General features: G+C 45.4%; 1 protein-coding gene across 3 annotated transcripts in view; it reads left to right on the top strand.

The window, feature by feature from the left end:
• The first annotated feature begins 801 nt into the window (after nt 1-801).
• FBXW11 (F-box and WD repeat domain containing 11) overlaps nt 802-20,652 on the top strand; it is a 57,368-nt gene continuing 37,517 nt past the window's right edge. Inside the window, exons 1-2 of one of the 3 annotated variants that reach the window (XM_036391524.2) lie at nt 805-917; nt 16,431-16,532. In XM_036391524.2, the coding sequence (XP_036247417.1) occupies nt 873-917; nt 16,431-16,532 (147 nt within the window). In that variant the 5' untranslated portion in view covers nt 805-872. Of the gene's footprint in view, nt 918-9,008; nt 9,089-16,430; nt 16,533-20,652 lie in introns of all 3 variants that reach the window. The other 2 variants (XM_036391526.2, XM_036391525.2) reach the window with 2 other exon arrangements.

Genomic DNA, 20,652 nt, shown 5'->3' with positions numbered 1-20,652 from the left:
TCTGTGGTGCCAGCAAGACCAGGCCTAAGGCACAGATCAGGACTTGTTAAATAGAACTGTTTATTAAGTGAACAGTACAACATGCAGAGCCATCTCGTGAGTCCATGTACCACAGAATCCCAGACTGGTTTGGGCTGGAAGGGGCCTTAAAGCTCATCCCATCCCACCCCTGCCATGGCAGGGACACCTTTCATCATCCCAGGCTGCTCCAAGCCCCATCCAGCCTGGCCTTGGGCACTGCCAGGGATCCAGGGGCAGCCACAGCTGCTCTGGGCACGGCAGGAGCCGATAGGGGCGAGTCCCAAAGGCGCTTTCCAAGCTTCCGATCCCGCAGCGTCTGGCAGCAAACCCGGCCCTGGCCGTTCCCACACGGCTCTGCCCGCTCGGCAGCCCCGGCAGCGCGGGACAGGAGGCCCCGGGCGCTTCCGCCGCCCCACGGAGGCGCTCGCTGCCACTCCGTTCTATTCCTGTTCTGTTCTGTTCCGTTCCCGTTCCCATTCCCGTTCCGTTCCCGTTCCTGTTCTATTTCTATTCCCGTTCCATTCCTGTTCCTATTTCCATTTCTGTTCCCGTTTCCGATCGGGCCCCTCAGGCCGCCCCCCCCCCCCCCCGCATTCGGCGGGCGCGCGCCGCTCCCGGCACCCCCCGCGGGCGCCCCGTGGCCAATGGGCAGCGCGGGGCTGCCCCGGGGGGCGGGGCCGGGCCCCCGCTCTTTCCGCGAGCGCCGTGACATCACGGCGGACGCAGCGCGCGTGCGTTTGCGCGTGCGCGCGGCGGGGGCGGGCGGGCCGCGGCGGGGCCTGGCGGGCGCGGGGCGGCGGCGGCGGGGCCGAGTCGGGCCGGGCAGGCGGAGCGGAGCGGCCGCCGCCGCGATGGAGCCCGACTCGGTCATCGAGGACAAGACCATCGAGCTCATGGTGAGTCACCCCCGGCCCCCGCGCACACCCTCCCGCCCCCTCTCCCCCCCCGGCTCAGGCCCCGCCGGCGCGCCCGGCCCGCGGGGTCCGACGCCGCCGCTGCGGGGGCTGTGCCGGGCCCTGCTCGGCCCCGGCCCGGCCGCGCTCTCCCCGCGGGGGGATCCGCTCGCTCTCGCCTCAGCCGCGGCCCCGCGGCCCGGCCGGGGCGCCACGGGCGCCTCCGTTTCATTGAAAATAAATAAATAATTCCAATTAACCCCCGCAGCGGGCAGGGCCGGGCCGGGGCACGAACCGAAAGCGAAATGCCCCGGGCGGGGGGGGCTCCGGCTCCAGCCCCGGCCCGGCCGGACCCCTCCGCGCCCCCGGGGGCGGATCAGACCCCGCAGCGGGGGTTCGGGGCCCCGGGCCGGGGCAGCACCGGTGCTGCAGCTCCGGTCCAGCACACACGGAATTACCTAACGAGACCTAATTGGTGTATTGGTTATACTCCTAATTAACGCTTACGCCGCTAAATTCGCGTTAGTGGAGAGGCAGCCAGGTGGGAGCAGTAGAAAGAGGTGTTGATTGTTTTTTTTTTAAATATAAACAAATAAGGTTTCTATGGGCAAATATCGGAGGCCTATCATTTTACTGTTTTTAGGCATGAATAAAATTAAGTTAGGTGTTGAGATAAAATACTAATCGGTAAATATATCCTAATTTATTTGTTATAAACATAATTGCTTTTTCTCCTAAGCATAATTTGCTCTCATATACAAAATTTCTTACAGTTCTCCAGAACTGAGGGGCAAAATGCAAATAATTTCCCTTTAAGGCACTCTGAAGGTGAGCTGGGTTCAGTGGAGACATAAATGGGTTTTTTAGCCAGTGGAGTTGTTGCTAAACTACCTGCTCCAGAATATATGAACTTTCTTTAAGTGTGCCATCTGGTCTCAAAAAGCAGAAACAAGATGAAAAAAAAAAAGGGGAACCTACAAAGCCTTTGTGTATCTTTCATTCTTTCTGCTGGTTACTGAGAGCAGGGGCTTAAAAGTCATTCCTAGGAGCCTCCTCCCCTGGTCTGTGATCTCACACTTGCCCTGGGGGACATCAGAGCCATCAGTCCCCTCAGCAGGAAGGGCAGGGCTGGGGCAGCTCTGTGGGCAGCCGGCTCAGGAGCAGCCTCCCAGAGATGCCTCCTAAATTCCCGAGGTGGGAAGTGTGCTCTGGTGGCTTTCTTCTTCCGTGGAACAGTCACCAGCGCTCCTCAGCTTTGGGTTCTGTGAGGTGTTCAAATAGCATTTGGAGCTGGAAGGTTTGGCTTCCTCAGTTTTCAAAAACCCCCACTTCTTTGTCTTTTCACAAGTGCTCTCCCATTTTAGTCTCTCCTCTTTGCGGCCAGGTTGTATCAGGAGGAAGCAAATGGGACTTTTGCTGGTGAGTGTTGTATCCTCCACTTGCTGGAGCTGGGAAATGTGCTAATCCATGCAAACATCAGTGGGGCTTGTAGGAGTTTTAGTCTGTTGTAGGAGGTTTTAGAAATACACTTTTCTCACTTTCACAAGAAATGGATAAATGTAAAAATTGAATAAGATGAACAATTAATTCTGTCATTTCAAAGAGAAAATGGTGCTCTCTACAATGCAATTATTAGTTGAATTTCATGTTAACCTTAGTAGAGGCTTGCATGGGATCACTTGTGTTTGAGTGGAGATGTTTCCCTAAAAGCTTTGCAAATCACTGCTGGATGCAGATGTGGAGGTTTTGCCTTCTGGTGTGGTGCAGAAGGGGAGATTCTCCAGGAGATTTGTTTGAATCCACAGGGCAGAAGCTGTTTGGGCTGAGTTCCCTGTTGGGGATTTCTGTGTGATCTGGAAACGTGGGAGTTGGTCTGTGGGAAACATCCCAAACCCAGGATCATCCCTGGCAGACTTAGGGGGATGCTGCTTTTATAAAGTGTTCCACATTCCTAAAAGCAGATGTTTTATACCCCTCTCTGATCAGGGAGATGGGGTTTGGTGCATTGCTTCCCTCCAGTGCCAGGGATGAATCTGTAGTAAATGCAGGAGCAGAGTGTGATCTGAAAGTTCTGAGGAGCAAATAGACCATAATTCTGAGGGGCTGATGGGCATGAAGTAATGTGTCAATATGTTAATTGCATGTACGTTTCAGAACATGCTGCTCTACCCATCAACTGTGCCTTCCCTGGATTGATCATTTGCATTTATTTAAAGGAAAATCAGTCATGGAAATAAAACTGTTCTATTTTTAAGGCTGGAATCTCAGAGAAATATTTCAAGGTTTCAGAGTGAAAACTTTGATTTGCTGTGTGAAGTTTTAGTGAGTGTTCCAAGCCACTGTGTCCCTCAGGACAGCTGAAGGCTTCCCGTGCCTTGTGCTGCTTCTGTGGATGCTGTCCTTAGTCATTTCCAGGGGGATGAGTGTTGAGTGATGCCATTCCAGGTGCAGGTGGTGCCCACCTGTAGGGTGGGATCCCCAAGGGTAACTGGGGCTGACTGGGCTGCCCAGGCTGAGCTCACGGTGTCTGGCAGGGTTGGGGCTGCTTCACTATGGGCTCAGGGAAATGCTGGGTGTGAGGAGGTAATCCAGAACAGATGGAGGGTCACTCACTGAAAGGGCTCTTTCTGCCCCTGGTTTTGGTTTTCTCAGTGAAATTAGATAACTGTGACCTTTTTGCTCTTTTAAAGAACCACCTGCAATGCTTTGTGAAATAAGTTTTGTTGCCTGCAGATTCGAGTTGTGTTTAAAATCTGTGTTCAGTTGCATCAACCCTGTGATTTGCATTTACCTTCAATATCTGCTGGAAGCCTTGTGCTCTTCATCTCCCCAGGACCCTTCCCATAATTGTTATTTAGTCTTACCAGCAGCTTTCACAGTGTGGAGGGTTAGCTGCTTAGGTTGTACTGAGGTGGTTGTAACCAAATACATCAGTGTGGCGAGTAGTTTGGGGGGCTTTTTATACATTTGTGGGGTGAACTGTGTGCACCATGAGATGTGGATGGCATAACAAAATAAATCTGCTGCTCCCTGGCTCCTGTACCTACCAGCCACCTACGGGAGATGGCTCCTGAGCAGGAATCCAGCTGTGTGGAAATTCTCCCACTCACTGAGCTTATGCCCCTCATGTTTCACTGTGGCTTTGCTGCCCAAGCCGCTCTCCAAACACAGGTCCCTGTGCTGGCAGGTTAAATTCAGCATTCACTGCTCTGTGGTAGGAGCATGAAAAGGTTTGGGAAAGGCCATGCCTGGCAATAAAATGGGCAAGCACTTGTTCACACCGCTATCATTTGTATCTTGAAGTTGTATATACGGAAATAATCTTCCTACCACATGGCCTTCAGTGTCTAGAATGCTTCTCTGGCTCTCCTAAAAGCATCCAGTGTTTAAGTACCTTGGTAAATAATAAATGAAGAATTATAATTTATTATCTTGCCAAAAATCTTTCTGTTTCTCCTGGTAGGACTTTGATGTGAGGTGGAGGTGTTCAATTCAGAGGTACCAGTCTGGGAAGGAAGTGTTTCACACAGGCCTGCTGAGCAGCAGCAGCTCCTGCTGTAAATCACTCCAGGGGTACCTGAAGTTCCTTGGGTCACTGCAACTGGAGATGGTTGTGCCCCCAAACTATTTAAAGCTAAAGTGCAAAATAAATCCCAACATTCTGCTTGGAAGGTGAAATACAGCTGCTGTATATATATATATATATCTATCTCAGTAGGGCTGTAGTGCTCTGGCTTTTTTCTTCCCTGTCTCAGTCATTGCAAGGTAAGCAGGCAGTTGGATTTGTGTGATTTTTTTTTTTTTTCCACATACTCTTGGAGGAATCCTTCAAAGAGTTGACTTTTGTAGCGACACAGATACAGGAAATGATCATCTTTGCAGCTGAAACAAAGGAGATACTGTTCTAACTAAAATGTGACTGGTTCTTAATTGAAGCCTGGGAGTAGATGGAGTGTTAGTAAGGTATTTGTAAACCTGTGTGTAACTTGGATGTGCTTTCTTCAGCAGGATAACAATCCGTTTGCTTTGCTGGCATCTTTTTTAAATCTTCAGGAGCTAAATGAGCAGAGTTGAGAGCTGCATGTTGGACAGTAAAGCATGCAGGGTTTTATACATGGGGAAATAAGCAATGGCTGGAGCAGACAGCTAAAGAGGTGGTGGTGGGATGGATTTGAGGAAGGCACAGCCTTGGGATTAGCCTTGGGGCAGGGGATGTGAGGTATGTGCTGCTGCCAGGCTCTCAGAATGACAGTCCCGTTTCAGAGAGTGCCTTGCAGAGGAAGGATGCAAATCTGAAGAGAAGAGATTGCTGTGACTTTGGCAGCAGTGCAGAAAATGGGAAGGAAGAGCTTAAGAACATGAATTAGAGCAAGGCAACTGCACTCAGAGCCAGCGGAGTGGTGAAAGGAGGGAAGTGGACAAAAGAGTGTGGAAAGCTTTATCTTTTGGGAAGGGTTGGCTGGAGCAATGGCCTGATTGGGGAAATGAGATGGCAGAGAGAAGGAGGCTACAGAGATGCAGAAGTGTGTAAAGTTACCTGAGGTTTCTGATGATGGTGGCAGTAGCCATCAGATAAGTCAGGTGAAGGAAAGCTGCAGATGTGCCCATTATGGGGGAACTTCTGAAACTAAATTGCTTTTGGTTCTTAATGAAAGGAAGTTACCAATTATTGTGGAGACTAAGTCCTGGTGTTTAACCAGAGGCTTTTTAAATCTCATTCCAGACTCAGAGATTTCTCACTTCACATTGCAGTTACATTTTCTGACATAACAAAGTTCTCCAAGCTTTGCCTGGTGCTGAGCTAGTGAGGTGCAGCAGAGGAAGTTCCCTGCAGTCTGGAACACGTGCAGGGCCCATCTGGGGGAGTGTGACTGGGCGGCTGTCGGCTCCACGGCTGCCCCAGAGCTCTGCCTGGGGGCCAGCAGCTCCCAGAGTGAATCCCTGTCCAGGTGTCTGTGTGGAACGAGGTCCTGTCTCTGCAGGCAGCTGCTGTGGGTGCAGCTGCCCTCTCTGAAGTGCTCTGGGGCTGCTGCTTTGAAAAGCCCATCTGCCTTTGCTGCGTGTCAGACAGTGCCGGCTGTGTCCCTCGGATACAGAGCTTTGAGCACTGCTAAGATTTGGGTCACTGAGGAGTGTTGTGAGCAGCATCGCAGCAAAACAACCTGCCTTGTTACAAGCTGTACCCTCAGAGAGACCTGGGAATGTTCTTTGAAAGATGGATGTACCTTTTCATTTCATGGTTTCTAAAACACCTCTGCTGCTTGTTAAATCAGCTTGCCGTGTGTCTCTGGGTCTGCTGGGTTTATTGCCTCGCAGTTTAGAGGTCGCTGGTGCTTTGGCATTTCCAGTTGCCCAGCCCTGGGCAGCTTGGAGTGCTTGTGCAGCAGCATGCTCAGGGATATTGCTGATGGCTTTCAGATGAAATGGATGTTGCAGCAAATGTGCCAATGCGAGAGGAATGATGTGTGGGAGAGAACAAGAGGCCGTGCTTATGAGAGGGCTGCTCCGTGACAAGGAATTTTTTTTTTTGTTGCAGGGCAGAAAATGAATTGAAGGAAATGAGAATATTGACTGAGTTGTTTAAATTAATGCTGATGGATAACAATTCTTTCCTTCTAGCTTTTTCCTTGGGCGACGTCTTCTTTATACAGATGCCACTGTTTATGTTGTTACATAATCTAATTTCGTGGTTTGATTTTTATGGCATCATTATTCACAGAAAATCCACTTTTTCTGGAAATTCCCTTCCTTCCCCAGTTTATTGATGTATTTATGAGCTCAGTGGTGTGACATCTGACAGCCTACTCCATTTTCCTGTACCACTTCCATACATTTCCCAATACAAGCAATGCATGACCCGAGAGCAGATAATGCAAAAATAATGCAATGCCATTGGTGTTTTAACAACGAAAAGCATTGACTCTTTCTGAAAACTCAATTTGCTCCTCATGCAAGCTAAATTAACAGTGGTAACATTTGAAGGCATGTTGTTTCTTTGGTGCTTTGTTAATCCACATCCCCGCAGGACTTGCATCCTTGTACTTCCACCCCAGGAAATTAACAGTTTTGTGTGGGATCAAAGAGTAGTTCAGCTTCCTGGGCCCATTTGTAGGGTGAATACAGATGGAAATTTGTAAGATGTAGGTAGGGACCCATTTGCTAGGAATAGGGAGTGATGTGTTTTCTGGGTAAAATGACAAAAAAAGCTTTTTGGGTCAACTTCAAGCTGTTGGCAACACTACAGAATTTTGGTTTACTCACTGACTTAGAGGAGAATCACTATATATATATATAAATATATATATTCAGTGTTACAAGTTTGCTCTGAGTTTCATTCTGTTGAGTTCTAGAATGTGGAGTTTTGGTACAAAAGTTGTGCCAATCTGCACTGTTTGCCTTTTTGAGGGGTGTGAGCTTGTGTATTTCAACATGGTTTGCATGATGGGGCTGTTTTCAAGTCTTCCAGCCTTTGCAGTGAGACCAGTTTTTGATTTTCAGACAAAAATGCCTAAATCTCTTTGAAAATCTATACTCAGAATTTGCAGAACTGAGTATGTTCCAGCTTGGACTTGATAGAGAATCTCATTGGCAATTCTCTTAGGGCAGGGGAGGACTAGCCAGGGAAACTTGTTATTCAGGCTGTCTCCAGCACGCCAGGCCTTCTGGAGACAAAAATCAGACCTGTGCTGTTGCACTTGCAAATAATGTTAAGGTTTGGCTTCCTGGAGAAGTGCCTCTCCTTCCAGCACCCTGCTGGCTCTGCAGTGACTTGGCAAATCAGTACATTTATATAATTTGATAGCTGGCTTCTTGCTGAGCTATATTGTACTCTGAAAATTCTGAGTCATATGCCTTGACATCCTAGCACTTTCCTTGGCAGCCTTAAAAATCATGCATTGGACATGGTACTGGGCCTACAACGCTGCTTTGTCCTTGAAACGCTGCCCTGGGATTGACTGCCTTTGCCAGTGGCTGAAAGCAGGAAATCACCCCACCATGAAGATGCTCCTTTCTTTAAGGAGCTGTGGGCACTCAGGACAGTCCTGTCCTCATGGGGACAGTTTCTTGGCACACCTGGAGACAGTGGCATTTTTTCCACCCTTCTGTGACTTGCTGGAGCTCGAGATGTGGGGCACAGCAGTGGAAGCTGAGGTTCAGCTCTCTGGAGGGGCTGCAGAGCAGAGAGGGTGAGAGGTGGTGGTGATGTGTTCCTCTGGGGATGTTGCAGCATTTTGTTCTCACTGCTGGTAGGGGAAGCTCCATAGGCCATGGCCTGAAGTTTTTGAAGGTCTCGGTGCAAGTTGCATGGTTTGGTCTCTGCAGGCTGAGCTTTCTGTTGCACATGGAGTATGAGTTTTCTGTGGACTCCATCTTCTCTGAGGTGTCACTTCCTAGCTGCTTTAAAGTAGTCACACTCTCACTGTGCTGCTGGCAGGACTGGCTGGAGGCCTTTTATCTCCCTGCTTAGCAAGAGGTGACTTGTCTCAGGAGTAGTGTACAGTGTCTTACTCTCTTCTGGTTCTAGATTGTTTTCCAGAGACACAGCAGTACTGCAAATGTACTGAATACAGTGCTGTGTTCCCATCAGGAGTGTCTTGACAACTCCATCTTTGTGCTGCAGACGTGTAAGGCAAATGAGGTCATTTTGAGCCTGGAAACAGGGAAATAATCATTGGAGTAAAGTGCTTTAGAGGATGTTTATGGCAGACCAGGAGAACTTCATTGAGCTGTCGTGCAAACCTGTGTTCCTGGAGCAGGCCCTGTGAGGTGTGAGCTGGTGGTTGAAGCTTTAGGACTTGGCTTTGTTATTTGCATTGTAGCTTCTTCTCATCTTCCTTAATCTTAGCAAAGTGAGCTGTACCCAAAACCACTTGTTTGGGTGACCAGGGTAAGGGAAGGAGCAATTTCTTGTCTGTAAATGCGTTTCTCTGTCTTAGATCCACCAATCCAACAACCCCACTAACGTAGTCGGTCCCGGGCTGGGCAGGTGCCTGGGCTGCCTTGTCTCTAACAGCATTAGCAGTAATTGGGATTTCGTTCAAGAAAGAAGTAGATACACCAAGCTGAAGATGATTGGCTGCTCTCTTTTAACAGACAAGTCTGAGAAGGAAAACCCATTCGAATCCCCTTTCATTCTGGATTGGTGGATCTGAAGCCCAGAAACAAAGTTTCAGGTAAGAAGTCACCCTGTACTATATCTTGCTGCTTCTGCTTAGATGAGTTTGTCCGCACATTCAGTCCCTCGCTTTAACTGCTTCATGTCCCCAAGTGTTAGGGCAGAGTCAGACAGGGCATGGCCCAGAGATACAGGAGCAATACTGGAGGGCATTGCCAGTCTGCTGTGGAGCATCAGTCTGGGAGCACGAGGTGAACTTCTGTGTGTGCAGGAACAGGCACAGAGCCATTGGCTGCCCCATCCTGTTTCTGGAAGGGGAGAGCAGCCTTGTCAGTGACTGTCTTGGGCTCCCTGTGAAGTTCAGGGAGCTCTGAGTTCAGTCCCTATCCTTCTGATGGATCCATCAGAACTGGAGAGAACTTCTCTGGTTATTCCTAGGACAATTTCCTGCAGCTTTTCCTGCTAAAATACCATTTGAAATCCTGTTGTGGGCAGCACTTGGAGTCAGTGTCCTAAACCCTTCCTGAGCTGTCAGTGTGAAGGTTTGGCCTCAGCTGTTTTGGGACAGGTGTAGGGCTGGGGTGGCAGGAGAAGTCTCACAGTGACAGTGGGTTTATTTCAGAGTAGGGGTGAGCCATTTTACTTGGAGTCACATTCCTCTGAGATTTGGGATGGCTACAAAAAGTTATCTTAGAGATGGGTTTGGAAGGTGTTTCTGTGCCTCAGGAAGGCAAGCTGGGTCCCTGGCTGGCAGGAAAAGAAAATTATGTGGGTTCAATATCATATCTGGTGTGAATGGGAGAGCTGCACCTCCCAGTGCCCAGCTTTACTGTAAGCTGGTGCTTTGATGGACTTGGCAAGTTATTTCTAAAGTCACTGTGAAACAGTGTACCTGGATTCCTGTGGACAGTAACAGCAGTAATGCTCAGCCTTTGTGTGTTCTCCTTTGTAGGCAGTTACTGCAGTGACTGGTGAGGCCTCTGTATTTAACCTCCTGTAGCAGAAACTCTGTACGTGCTGTCGATCTCATGCATGGTTTGAATTCTGCGTTTGTTTTCCTGGTGTGGTGTTTTGTGCCAAAGTTATATTTGAATTTAATTGATAAGTACATTTATAATTAATTACTTGTGCAAAGGTTTCCTGGTTTGATTTTTTTGAGTAGTTGAATTTTATTTGGTTAGGGTGGAGAAGTCTGTTTTAATGTGACTCTGTTAAATAAACCAGAGGGAGAATGTATGGGCAATACTTATTAACCTTAGACTGACACATTTCTTGCATTCTCATCTATATCAAATTGAATTTGTTCCACACAGCCATCAGACTCACTTTGGAGTTAAAATTGTAAAATAGTGTCTCTCTGTGGAATATTTGCTGTTCAGGGTGTGCCTTTTTCTAAAAACGAGAGAACAGGGAGGCAGAAGCAAACTTGGCATCTTTAGTGATGAAAACTGAAAAGAGGAAATAATTTAAAATACACTGAGCAGGGAAAAAAAAGAGGAAGCATAAATGAGTGCTCCTGCTGATCAAGATCCTCAATGTTATTTAATATTGCTTAACTTTTGGAAACATCAGCCAGCCCTACAAAGGCAGCAGTTGAGCTGAGCAGGTTGGAGGCTTTGCTCTTGCCTGTGTTTTGAATGTTACATTTCAGAAAGTGCCATGTGAGGCAGCTCTCAGAGCTGTGGCAGTATTCCTGTGCAGCCCTGCCTGGCAGTCCTGGGTGGTTCTGGCAGCCCAGCCTCCACAGGCATCAAAACTTGAGTGCTTCTACCCTGCCTTGGCTGTCGTAGGATTTATTGTTAGCTCTGTTAGGCCTCAGCCTTGAAAACCTAAGGGTCTGAGACAGCTTTTAACATGTTAGACAAGCTTCAACCATGTTTTTCTCTGTGTTTGATGCCCTGCAAGTTTCTCCTGTGTGATGGGCAGTGCTGGGTCTGTGTTGCCCACTCAGGATTTGCCCTGAGCTGCTGGCTGGAGATGTCTGCAAGTCCCTGTTCTGCTGCAGGGGAGCAGAAGAAAGTGTTTTGCTTTAGAAATGGCCTTTTTAATGTAACACAGGGGATGTTAGTGCAGAAAGGTGTATCATACAACTGTGGGAGTTGGGGTGTATGTACATGAAGGAAGCAAGGGCTAATCTAAATGCTGTGTTTTGGAAAATTGAGATTATTTCAGTTAATGATCAGAGTGGCTTATGCAAACATCTTAGAATTTTTTCCCAGTCCTTTGTATCTTCTTGAAAATGAACTGCTGCATCTCATGAGTCTTATCCTGATTAATAAATTATAATGGAGTAAGATGGTTATTCTATTCAAAGAAAGCATTTAATCTTCTCTCCACTGAACCCATATTCCTTTTGTAGCATTGACTGTGTGTAGCAAACACACTTTGATCTTCAGGAGCAGAGTGGGACAGCGTTATCCATCAGCCTCCTGTGAATTCAGTGTCCTATCTAGAGCATCGCTGTGGTAATAAGGAGAATTTCTCTGGTCAATTCTTTTCCCTTGTCTTGCTTTAAATTTCCTGATTCCTCACTTAGTGTTTTTCCCCAAATGCAAGAGCTTACGTGCAGATCTCGAATGGCTGTTGGAAGGTTATTCCATTGAGCAGTTTGAAAAACTATTGTGAATGGCAGTGATTTGGCTAAATTGATTTTCCTAGTGGCACTGTGACTCAGCTATTGGTTACCTATTTTTTTAGAATTATCTAATAACAGAATAATAAAAGAATAATAAAAAAATTCACAAGTTAAAATTAGTTTTCCACTCTGTGGGTATTCATTTTTGAGAAATTAATTTTTGCATTTGTAGCTCATGGAAAGAGAGAAATAAATGCAAGAGTAAATTACGTCTGAAACAACTTTGTTGACCTGGGAGTCCAGTTCTGCTGAAATTGAAGCAGATTGCTGGAATGCACATGTAAAACTCCCTGGAGTGTGGAAATGTGTTGTATGGATGGTGCTCCAACAGCCTTCCGAATCCCCCAGGCCCGGTGGGGTTGCATTGGCCGTGGGAAAGGCAGTGATGTGATGGCACCGAGTCCAACAGACTCGCGCGGAGCACGTGGGCACAGGGCACGTCCCCGGGCACAGCCTGGCTGTGGGGCGGCAGCAGGAGGAGCCCAGAGTGCTCCTGTTGGTCAGGCAGCGGTGTCTGTGCCTCCAGAGGTGTGCAGGGATGTCCCCTGCCAGCCGGGCTGTCCCTGGGGAAGCGCGTGTCCCCGCTCCCTGCATGTCCCACCCAGTGTTCACACAGACCTTGGATGTTCTGCTTCCCCACCTGTGCACACTCATTCCCAGCCCAGGGCTTCACCACTGCTCTGCTTGGCACTGTTTGAAGCCTGAACAGGAAAAGCACCAGGTAAGATCTGGAGGAAATCCCAGCCTGCAAACTGGGAGGGAGTTGGAGTTGGCTGCTGTTCCTGCCGAGCGTAAAATAATAATGAAGGCCTTGAAACAGTGTTACTGCTCATGTTTTTTATGTCTTAGTGTGGTTAATGCTGATTTTTGAGGAGATCTGAACTTGCCATTAAGTTGGAGGTGGGAACATAAGGCTTTCCCAGACTGTCAGACTGCCCTCAAATCCAAGTTGGCTTTTCAGAGCACCTCTTGGGCTGCATTAAAGTGAGCCCCCAGCCATGGAGAGGGGTTTAATTAGCACCACTTACCCATAAAATTATCAATATTAAATGTTGGTGGAAATAAATACCAATTGTGTTGGTCCAGGCCAAAGTAAACTAACCAGGAAGTCACCATTGTTGAGTAGCATGTGAATTTCTTATAGCTAAAAAGCTGGAAATAATTGACAGTGAAGGCTGAGGTTATTTGGTTCTACCTTTTTTGCATGTTTTTGCCTTAAGACCAGAATTTCCCAAGCTGTAAACACACCAATAAATTTGGATTCTCTAAATTATCTTGTATAGATAAAATTAATGCAGTGAAAAATTTCGAGGTCATAATTTTAATATTTTATAAAACTTGCAGCATAAGTCTGGGTTATATAAATGCTGTCATTCTTAGTTGTGACACTGCAATATTGCCATGCCTGGGTTGCAAAGGTGTTCTAATTCCATCAGAAATACAGGCTATAGGCATTTCTTGGGCAGTTTAAAGGGCTTTAGAGGATAAATATATGAGGTTTTTATAAGGGATACAAAAGTGTGAGGATTTCTGTGTTACAGTATCAGATGCATTGGAGGAAATGATTTCTGGGCATGTTACACTGCTTTAACCAGGCTGTGCTGTAACCTGGGAGAAGTCCAGAGTGAAGGAAAACTTTAGGATAGGATAGTTCAGGGCCTGAGGAGGTGCTTTTTATACCTCCATCTAAAAGTTCCCAGCTACAAAGTTGGTTTATTAGATGCACACTGCTGTGTGCTTAATTAATATAAGAAGTTCTTAACATTTGAGTTTTAAAGACATTGAAGCATCTCCCCTTTTTACTGAGGATTTACAGGTTTCTCTGGGAATGCAGCATTTTGTATAGGCTGCTTCAGTTTGAGATTTAAGATTGAAATGTAAAGCTTGAAATGTAATTCCTGGGGCTAGACCACCAAAGCAGTTCTTTGTGTATGGAATTAGCATCAGTCGTCTAATAATAAAATTAAAGTACAGAATCTTTGCAAGCACAAGGCATTGAAGTGATCAGAATGAGAGTTTGTGTCTGTTCCTGCCTTGCCCTGGGGCTCAAAGCCCCTTTCAGCTCTGCAAATAGGACCTCCAGGTGATCCACTGCCCTCAGAATGTGAGGCAGTTAAAGCTTGCATTGCTAATTACCTTATTCCTTAAAATCTGAGTTTCACTTGGCCTTACCTTAACCTGTGCAGTTCTGAGCTCTGTGTTCTCATTTAATTCTGTGCCTGTTGGCCACTGGCACTTTCTCCTCCCAGACTTTATTAAACAGTGCTGCACCTCCCTGGGCTCCTGGTGAAAGAAGGGCCAGTGCAAAGTGAAGCCTTTGGAACACTTTTAAGCTTTTATTCGTGACAGGGTCAGGCAATAACATGTCAGGGAAGCACACAAATATTTGCACGTTGCTGTTTTGGTGTGAAGTGGGACACAATATTTAATTTGTAGCATTGTGCAATAGCAGTGCTGCAGCTGAGTGTCCAGGGAGTTTTTGTAAAGCCTTTCATGCAGGTTTCGTAATGCTGTGAAAAGGTTTTTGTGTGGCTTAACCTTGGCATGGAAATGGCCTGTGTCTAATGCATTTTGAATTAAATTTTTTAAAATGTTCTCAACTTACCCATTTTTCTCTTAAGCACTTAAAATTCAGTTTGTTTAGCTAGAGTAGTTCCTAAACTCCCCCACATGATAACCTGTAAACCAGTGATTTTTAGCTTATAATTTGTGGACATCTACAGGTGTAGATTCATTATAAACATTATCCTCAGCTTTGTGTACCTAATCTGAACATCTCAGGAGAGGAGTTTGCTGTGATTTTTATCAATGACTTTTATTAAGTCTAGTGAGCAAAGTGACTTTTTTTGATCAGGCCTGTATGTTTAAAAATGTTTTTGAGCTTTAATGAACACCTGCAGAAATACCCTGAATTTTGCTGGTTCAGTGTTGCAGAATAACCATGAAGGTATTGTCCTAAATAGGAACAAAGAACAAAACAGATTGGAAAGGGAGTTTCTTGAATTATACACTCATTTTTGAGAAACAGATCTATAAAAGTATGTATCTTCAATCAGTGGGTTCTAACAGTACATCCCATCTTTTTTGAAAATATGAAAACCTCTTTTTTTGTGTGTCTTCTTGAAGTTAAGGTAGTTTCCCTGTTGTCACTGATTGACTGTCTTAGAAGTGTCCTGCAAACTAAATTTCCAATGTTAATGTGAGGACATGTCAAAGTTAAGTAATGCAAAGTAATGACAGATACAGTGGAGTAATTACTTAATAGCTAAATCCTATTTCTCTATAAACATTAAATAAACTTAAAAACTTTTAGTAATTGAAAACTATGGATTTGTTTTGCTATTAATGAAAGAATAATACAATAAAACATAGATATGACTATTTTTACCCCTGTCCATAAGAGATATGCTCCCACTCTTGCCATTCCAAGTGTGTAGCACAGGACATCCCTGTGGAATCAGCACCTTCCTGCTGGGTAAGAGAGGGAAATTCGATGTGTTTTGGTGCTGCTAGGGCCATTCTTGTGCTGGTTTTGCTATAATTTCTCTCCTTGGCATGGAGATGAAAATATGAGTCTTCCTTTTGTTTTATTCATAAGATAGGAAACAAAAAAAAGTTTTTTACCCTTCAGGTGCTCTGGGCTCTCTCCCCCTCCTTGATCCTGGCACAAACTGCTTTCCATGAGGCTTCACCTCCAGTTATTCCACTTTCAGCTTTGACCTGTGTGGGGCTTTTCTTTCAAAGTTTTGGTGTCCATTGTAACTAAATTGGAAGCCTGTGTGGAAAATAGTGAAAGCTCAGTCTCTGCCAAATATTGCAGCTGGGTTTGTGCTCTGCTTGATGCTGAGAAATTGAATCCTTTTCCCTAACTTTATTTGGTGTATGTACTGCTCTGTCCTTAAAAAGAGCTGGGAAATAATATTGGGGAGCTACAGAAGTTTTGGCGAGTCTGTCTGCATCAAATTTCTTCAGCTTTCTCCAAACTTTTCCTAACTTCTCATGTCAGCAGTGGGGAATTTGGTAGTTAAGCTTTGGTGGCAGGAAGAGTATTAAATGTAGCCAAGGGATGATTTGGCTTTAGGATATCTTCAACTCTAATTCCAACATTTTTCCCCAGGTCATTAGGATTCCTTGATTAAGCAGAACTTGGTAATGTAATTTGAGCTTAGTGTGGTTCCTCTCTAAAATGTGCTCCCATTGTCGGGTTGTCTGTCCCAGTGCAGAATAAAGAACCACAGTTTGTTTGAGAAAGCTGAGACACTGGGGAGTGTCAAACCTTAATTCCCAAAGCTCCTCCAGGTGGATTCTAAAGCCTTGCCACCCCTGTGGCACCTCCTGGCCTCGTGTCCCCAGGGGGACTGTGCAGGGCACAGCTGGGCAGGGATTTTGGCCAGGCTGGGTGGCTGGGTGGGCTCTCTGCCCCAGAAGCTCTGCTGTGGGCAGCACTGTGGGTGAACTAAAACTCTCCTGCTGCTGGGAGTCAGTTAAAGCATGCAGCTGGGCACTAAAGCCATGGGGTTACAGAGGGGGAAAAGGAGCTCAGGCCAGAGGGATGGCTTGTTCTGGGCAGGCCAGAGGGGTGGCTTGTCCTTGATCGCTGCACAGCATCTTCAGTGGTTGTTTTACCCCTGGCCGCTAACTATGGTGAATGTAGAAATAACATAGATAAGTACCCACATTAACATACTAATGAGTTGCCTGCCTTGAGTGATTTGTTGTGGCATCTAACTGCTTCTTCTCTTCCTTCCTTTTTGTCACCCTGCAGTGTTCTGTGCCAAGGTCTTTGTGGCTAGGCTGCTCCAACCTGGTAGAGAGCATGTGCGCACTGAGATGCCTGCAGAGCATGCCCAGTGTCAGATGTCTCCAGGTGCCTTTCTTCTTTCTTGTTGTAAATGTTATGCTGTTGAACTTGTGTTAAACTCTCAGGACTCTGTTTAATCAAATTGTTTAGTCTGCTAAATGTTTTTTGTGCATCCTTTTCTGAAATCTTCTACTTAACTGCATTGTAGGAGTGACTCTTTAAGGGCTTTCTGTGCAGTAGGGCTGGGGGGGAGCTGTTGTGTTTTATTGCCTGTTTACTGACGTTGTGATATCAGTAGCATAGTTCTGCATGTTGCCTGCTACGTTTTGCTTTCTCGTTTAACTTAAAAATAACATAATGAGCTTTGCTGTTAATGAACTGACCAGCCTGTGATATTTGTGTGATTTGATTTAGAAAGGATAAGCTTTTTATTTGCTCCTAAGCGTGGGCCTGGGTGTAGCCTTACCTTAGTCTTTGCACGTGGTTGAACGCAGAATAGTGAGCATGGAGTCCTGGGCTCTTTGGGTTGCCCTGTTAACTCAGTTTTTTAACTTCTAAGAAGTGGAGAACGAGGGATGGGGGTGGGGGGTTGGTCTGCATAGAAAACCACTAAATCCTAAGTTGTCTGTTATTTTTCTTCTAGTAAGCTGTTGGAGCTAAGCCTGCATAACTTATAGATGGGGAATTGCTGCTTCATTGGTTTGGGAGGGATTGAAAATGATAAAAAGGGAACTTTTGGGACCAGTTAACAATTTTTCCCAGGGTATTTACCTTGGAAGGAAAATGCTGAACATGTGGAGTAACTGTGTGGCACTTCCCAAAGTGTTTCCGAATGTAATATTTTTGTAGCAGAAAACAAGGATTATTTAACATAGTCTGTTTGCATAAGAGCATCATTCAGTGGTTCAAGTCTTTCATGTGTATAAAATGAGTAGTTAAAAGAAATTGCTTTTTTGTGAATGAAAATGAACAATTGAGTTTTGTGTCACTCCATTTGAGGTCAGCCACTGGAGAACATCAGTGACTTACCTTAGAGAGTAACCAGTTATTTTAAAACCTCTCTTCTCACCTGCAAAATATGGCCACTTGAAATTCAGCAAATGTGAATTTCAGAACCAGAAATTCCTTCAAAATTTTTGTTAAAATACAAATCTGTTTTTCCATTTGAATGCTTTATGTTTCCAGTTTTGAAATAGTATTCAAAGAAAGGACAAAAACTCATGTCCAAGACAAACTCCTAGATGGGTAATTCAGTTTTATAGAAATGAACAGTCTCATGGCCAAATCATTGCTTATAGAAGAGTGCCTACAGTCATGCCAGGGCAGAGTCCCAGAGGTTTGGTGTCTGTCTTGGCAATTATCACAAGCTACTTCTAATTTCGACAGGGTGGGATTGTTGGGGTGTCTGCAGGGCCGGGGGTTGGACTTTGATGATCCTTGTGGGTCCCTTCCAGCTCAGGATATTCCATGGTTCAGTGAAATATTGTGCCAAAATAAAGACTTTTTTCTTATTATTAAGGTTTGATTGTTTCTGTAGAGCTGCAACCGAAGAGGCTTTGAGACTTTTGGAAGTGTCTGTGAAGGTTTATTTTTTTAAAAAAAAGTTCTTCTTTTAGGTGTGTGACTCAGTGATGTCGTAAGGGGAACTTGGAAGCAAAAGTGACACCAGCTGCTTTCCCCATTTATTATTTTTGGCACTGTGACTTGCCCTTCATAGTTTCCTGAACTCTTAAGCCCACATAGAAATCAGGTGGGGCACAGGTAGCAGGAGCTCTTGGTTCCGTAGCACACATTAGTTAGAGTGAAATGATTAATAGGAAGTGCTGGAAGGGAAATACAGAAGCTCTTGGTGATTGACAGAAGTTACCTGGGATTGTGTCTGTTGTGTGTGGTGTGTGTAGAGTAACCAGTGAACAGGCCAGAAAGGGGGAAGAGCAGTCTTCACTGGAGCCTTGGAGAATCTCTTCAGGAAGCTCTTACTCAGTCCTGGGGGTTTCAAACCTTTAGGCTTCAGCAGTCACCTGCCGTCCACCTAAAGGAAGAAAGAAGGGATGAGGTTTGTTCTGCCTTTCTGTGAGGTTGTTAACAATCATCAAACCTAACAAGGCTGTTTAAAATCAAGCTGCAGCATTTCAGCAAATCCCCTCTGCCCATGGATGGGGAGGTGCTCCAGTTCTCAGTCTGGGTGTGTACTCTGTGCTTTTCCTCACGCAGTAAAATAGCCTCGCAGTATTTTAAACCTTAGTATTTTAAACCTTGCAGTTTACTGGAGAGTATTTGCTTTCTGTATTCTGTGAGCTGTTAGTGAATGCAGAAGAGAAACAGGTCATTTATTTTTAAAAAAATTATTCCTGTTTGTGGTACTTGAGGTTTCTTCTCATCTACACTGGCTTTTGGTTTAATTGATAGTATTAGGAAATACAGTCCCTGGCACTTAACACTTGTTTCTGTTGCATGGAGAAGTACATATTAAGTGCCAGTTCATAATACTTGGAGCTGCTGCAAGGCCTTATTTTTAACTGCTTAGTTACCTTTAATGATGTTTTTGTACATGAACACACTGGTATCGAGTAGCTCCTGTTTTCATTTGCTTTGATACGGATTTCTCTGCAAGATTAAAACCAAAATTCTTGTTTAGGTCTTTAGAGAAACTGGTTCTTGTTAGAGAAACTTGTTAGCAGGTGTGTGATGCAACCCTGTGGGTACAGCACCTTCCATGGCTCCATCCTTGGAGCACAGCAGGATTTTGAGAGTGTTTTGTGGTGCTGATTTGGGAAGTGGCTCCAGCAGGGCTGCCAGGCAGAGACAGGCAGGGTTCTGGGCTCTGTGAGTAAACATCTCCAGTGTGATGTGAGCACTGCTCATTAAGCAACAGAAGATAAGAGCCCAGGCATCACTTTGAATTATTGCATAATGTAGGAGATGATGAAATAAGTCTTAGGAAATGAATTATTAGAGAGATATAAATGAAATTAACCCAGTAAACAAATACTGCCCCACCAAGTTTCTTCCCTGTCTTCAGTTATGCCTTTCTTCTGCTTCTGTTTTTTAAAAAATAATTTTATCTCTTTTAAAACTCCACTTAGGTTTCGTTTGGCTTATTTACACCCTCCCAAGGTCTTTGGGGTTCTTAGAAAAGGTTCTTTGTTACACTCTTCCATCTATGCTTGAAGTTTTCAGCTTAATTGCATGCAGTGCCCTGCTCCTCTTTGCCTTCGTGTTCAGACATGGCCTGTGTGGCCTGGAAGCTTTAACAGAGTTCATTCACTGCAGGAACAAGAAATGTCTCACTTCCCAAGCTGCCAGTGGGAGATCTCAGCTTGTTCTTCCCCAGGCCAGGTTGTAAAGTTCATGCAGTGGCATTTTCAGACTCCTCCAAGCCCATTCTCCCAAGTACTCGGAGGCTTGGGGCAGCGTCTCTGCCTTTCCTGTCCTTTATCCTTGCCTTCTGCCCAGTGGGGTGTCCAGCTCCAGAGGTGCTCCTGGTCCTGCATTTTCCTTTTCATGGAGTCCCCATCCCCAGAGGTGGCACTCAGTGCTCTGGGCTGGGTATGTGACATAAGTTTCCATTCTTTCAGTTTAAACAAAAGTTTTCAGAAGGAAGTTTATTTTTTTATTTATGGATGTTACAATTTAGTATTAACTTGCTTAAGCTTCTGTTTGTTTTTCTTTACTAATTTTGAGCTTCTGTTTCTATTCTGATACCAGAGGGAAGCACAACAACAGAAAGTGTAGTTGGAAAAACTTGTAGTTGAAAGCTAAGAATTGAACTTGAAAACTACTTCATCCTCTTTTTCCAGTACAAATTGAGGCACAGACATGATGCAGTTTTCTTAAAACCACAGAGTGCTGGAGATGGGCTCTGCTCAAACCTTCTCCTCCAGAGCATGAAATCACAAATGGGAGATGATGAGTGGCCTGTTGCTCTGGAGCTTGCATCCCTTTGGAAATGTTATTCTCTGTAGCTGTTGAAATGGGTTGTGATAACCAGACAACTGCTTTGCTGCTTCTGTTGGGTCTGAAGTCATTTACAAATACCTTTTTGACATGTTTTCTGGTATTTTGCCTCAAAACAGTGGAACTGTTACCATTTCTTTTTGGAAACAATCCAACAGCTCCATTAAAAAGAAATACATATTTGATTCCTTTTCTTTAAAGGAACAGAATGTTCTGTCCAATATCTGAA

The sequence above is a fragment of the Molothrus ater genome, chromosome 15 (assembly GCF_012460135.2).
Source record: "Molothrus ater isolate BHLD 08-10-18 breed brown headed cowbird chromosome 15, BPBGC_Mater_1.1, whole genome shotgun sequence".
Classification (NCBI taxonomy): domain Eukaryota; kingdom Metazoa; phylum Chordata; class Aves; order Passeriformes; family Icteridae; genus Molothrus; species Molothrus ater.
Note: the sequence above shows the minus strand (reverse complement) of the source record. Positions and strands in the feature narration are given on the sequence as shown.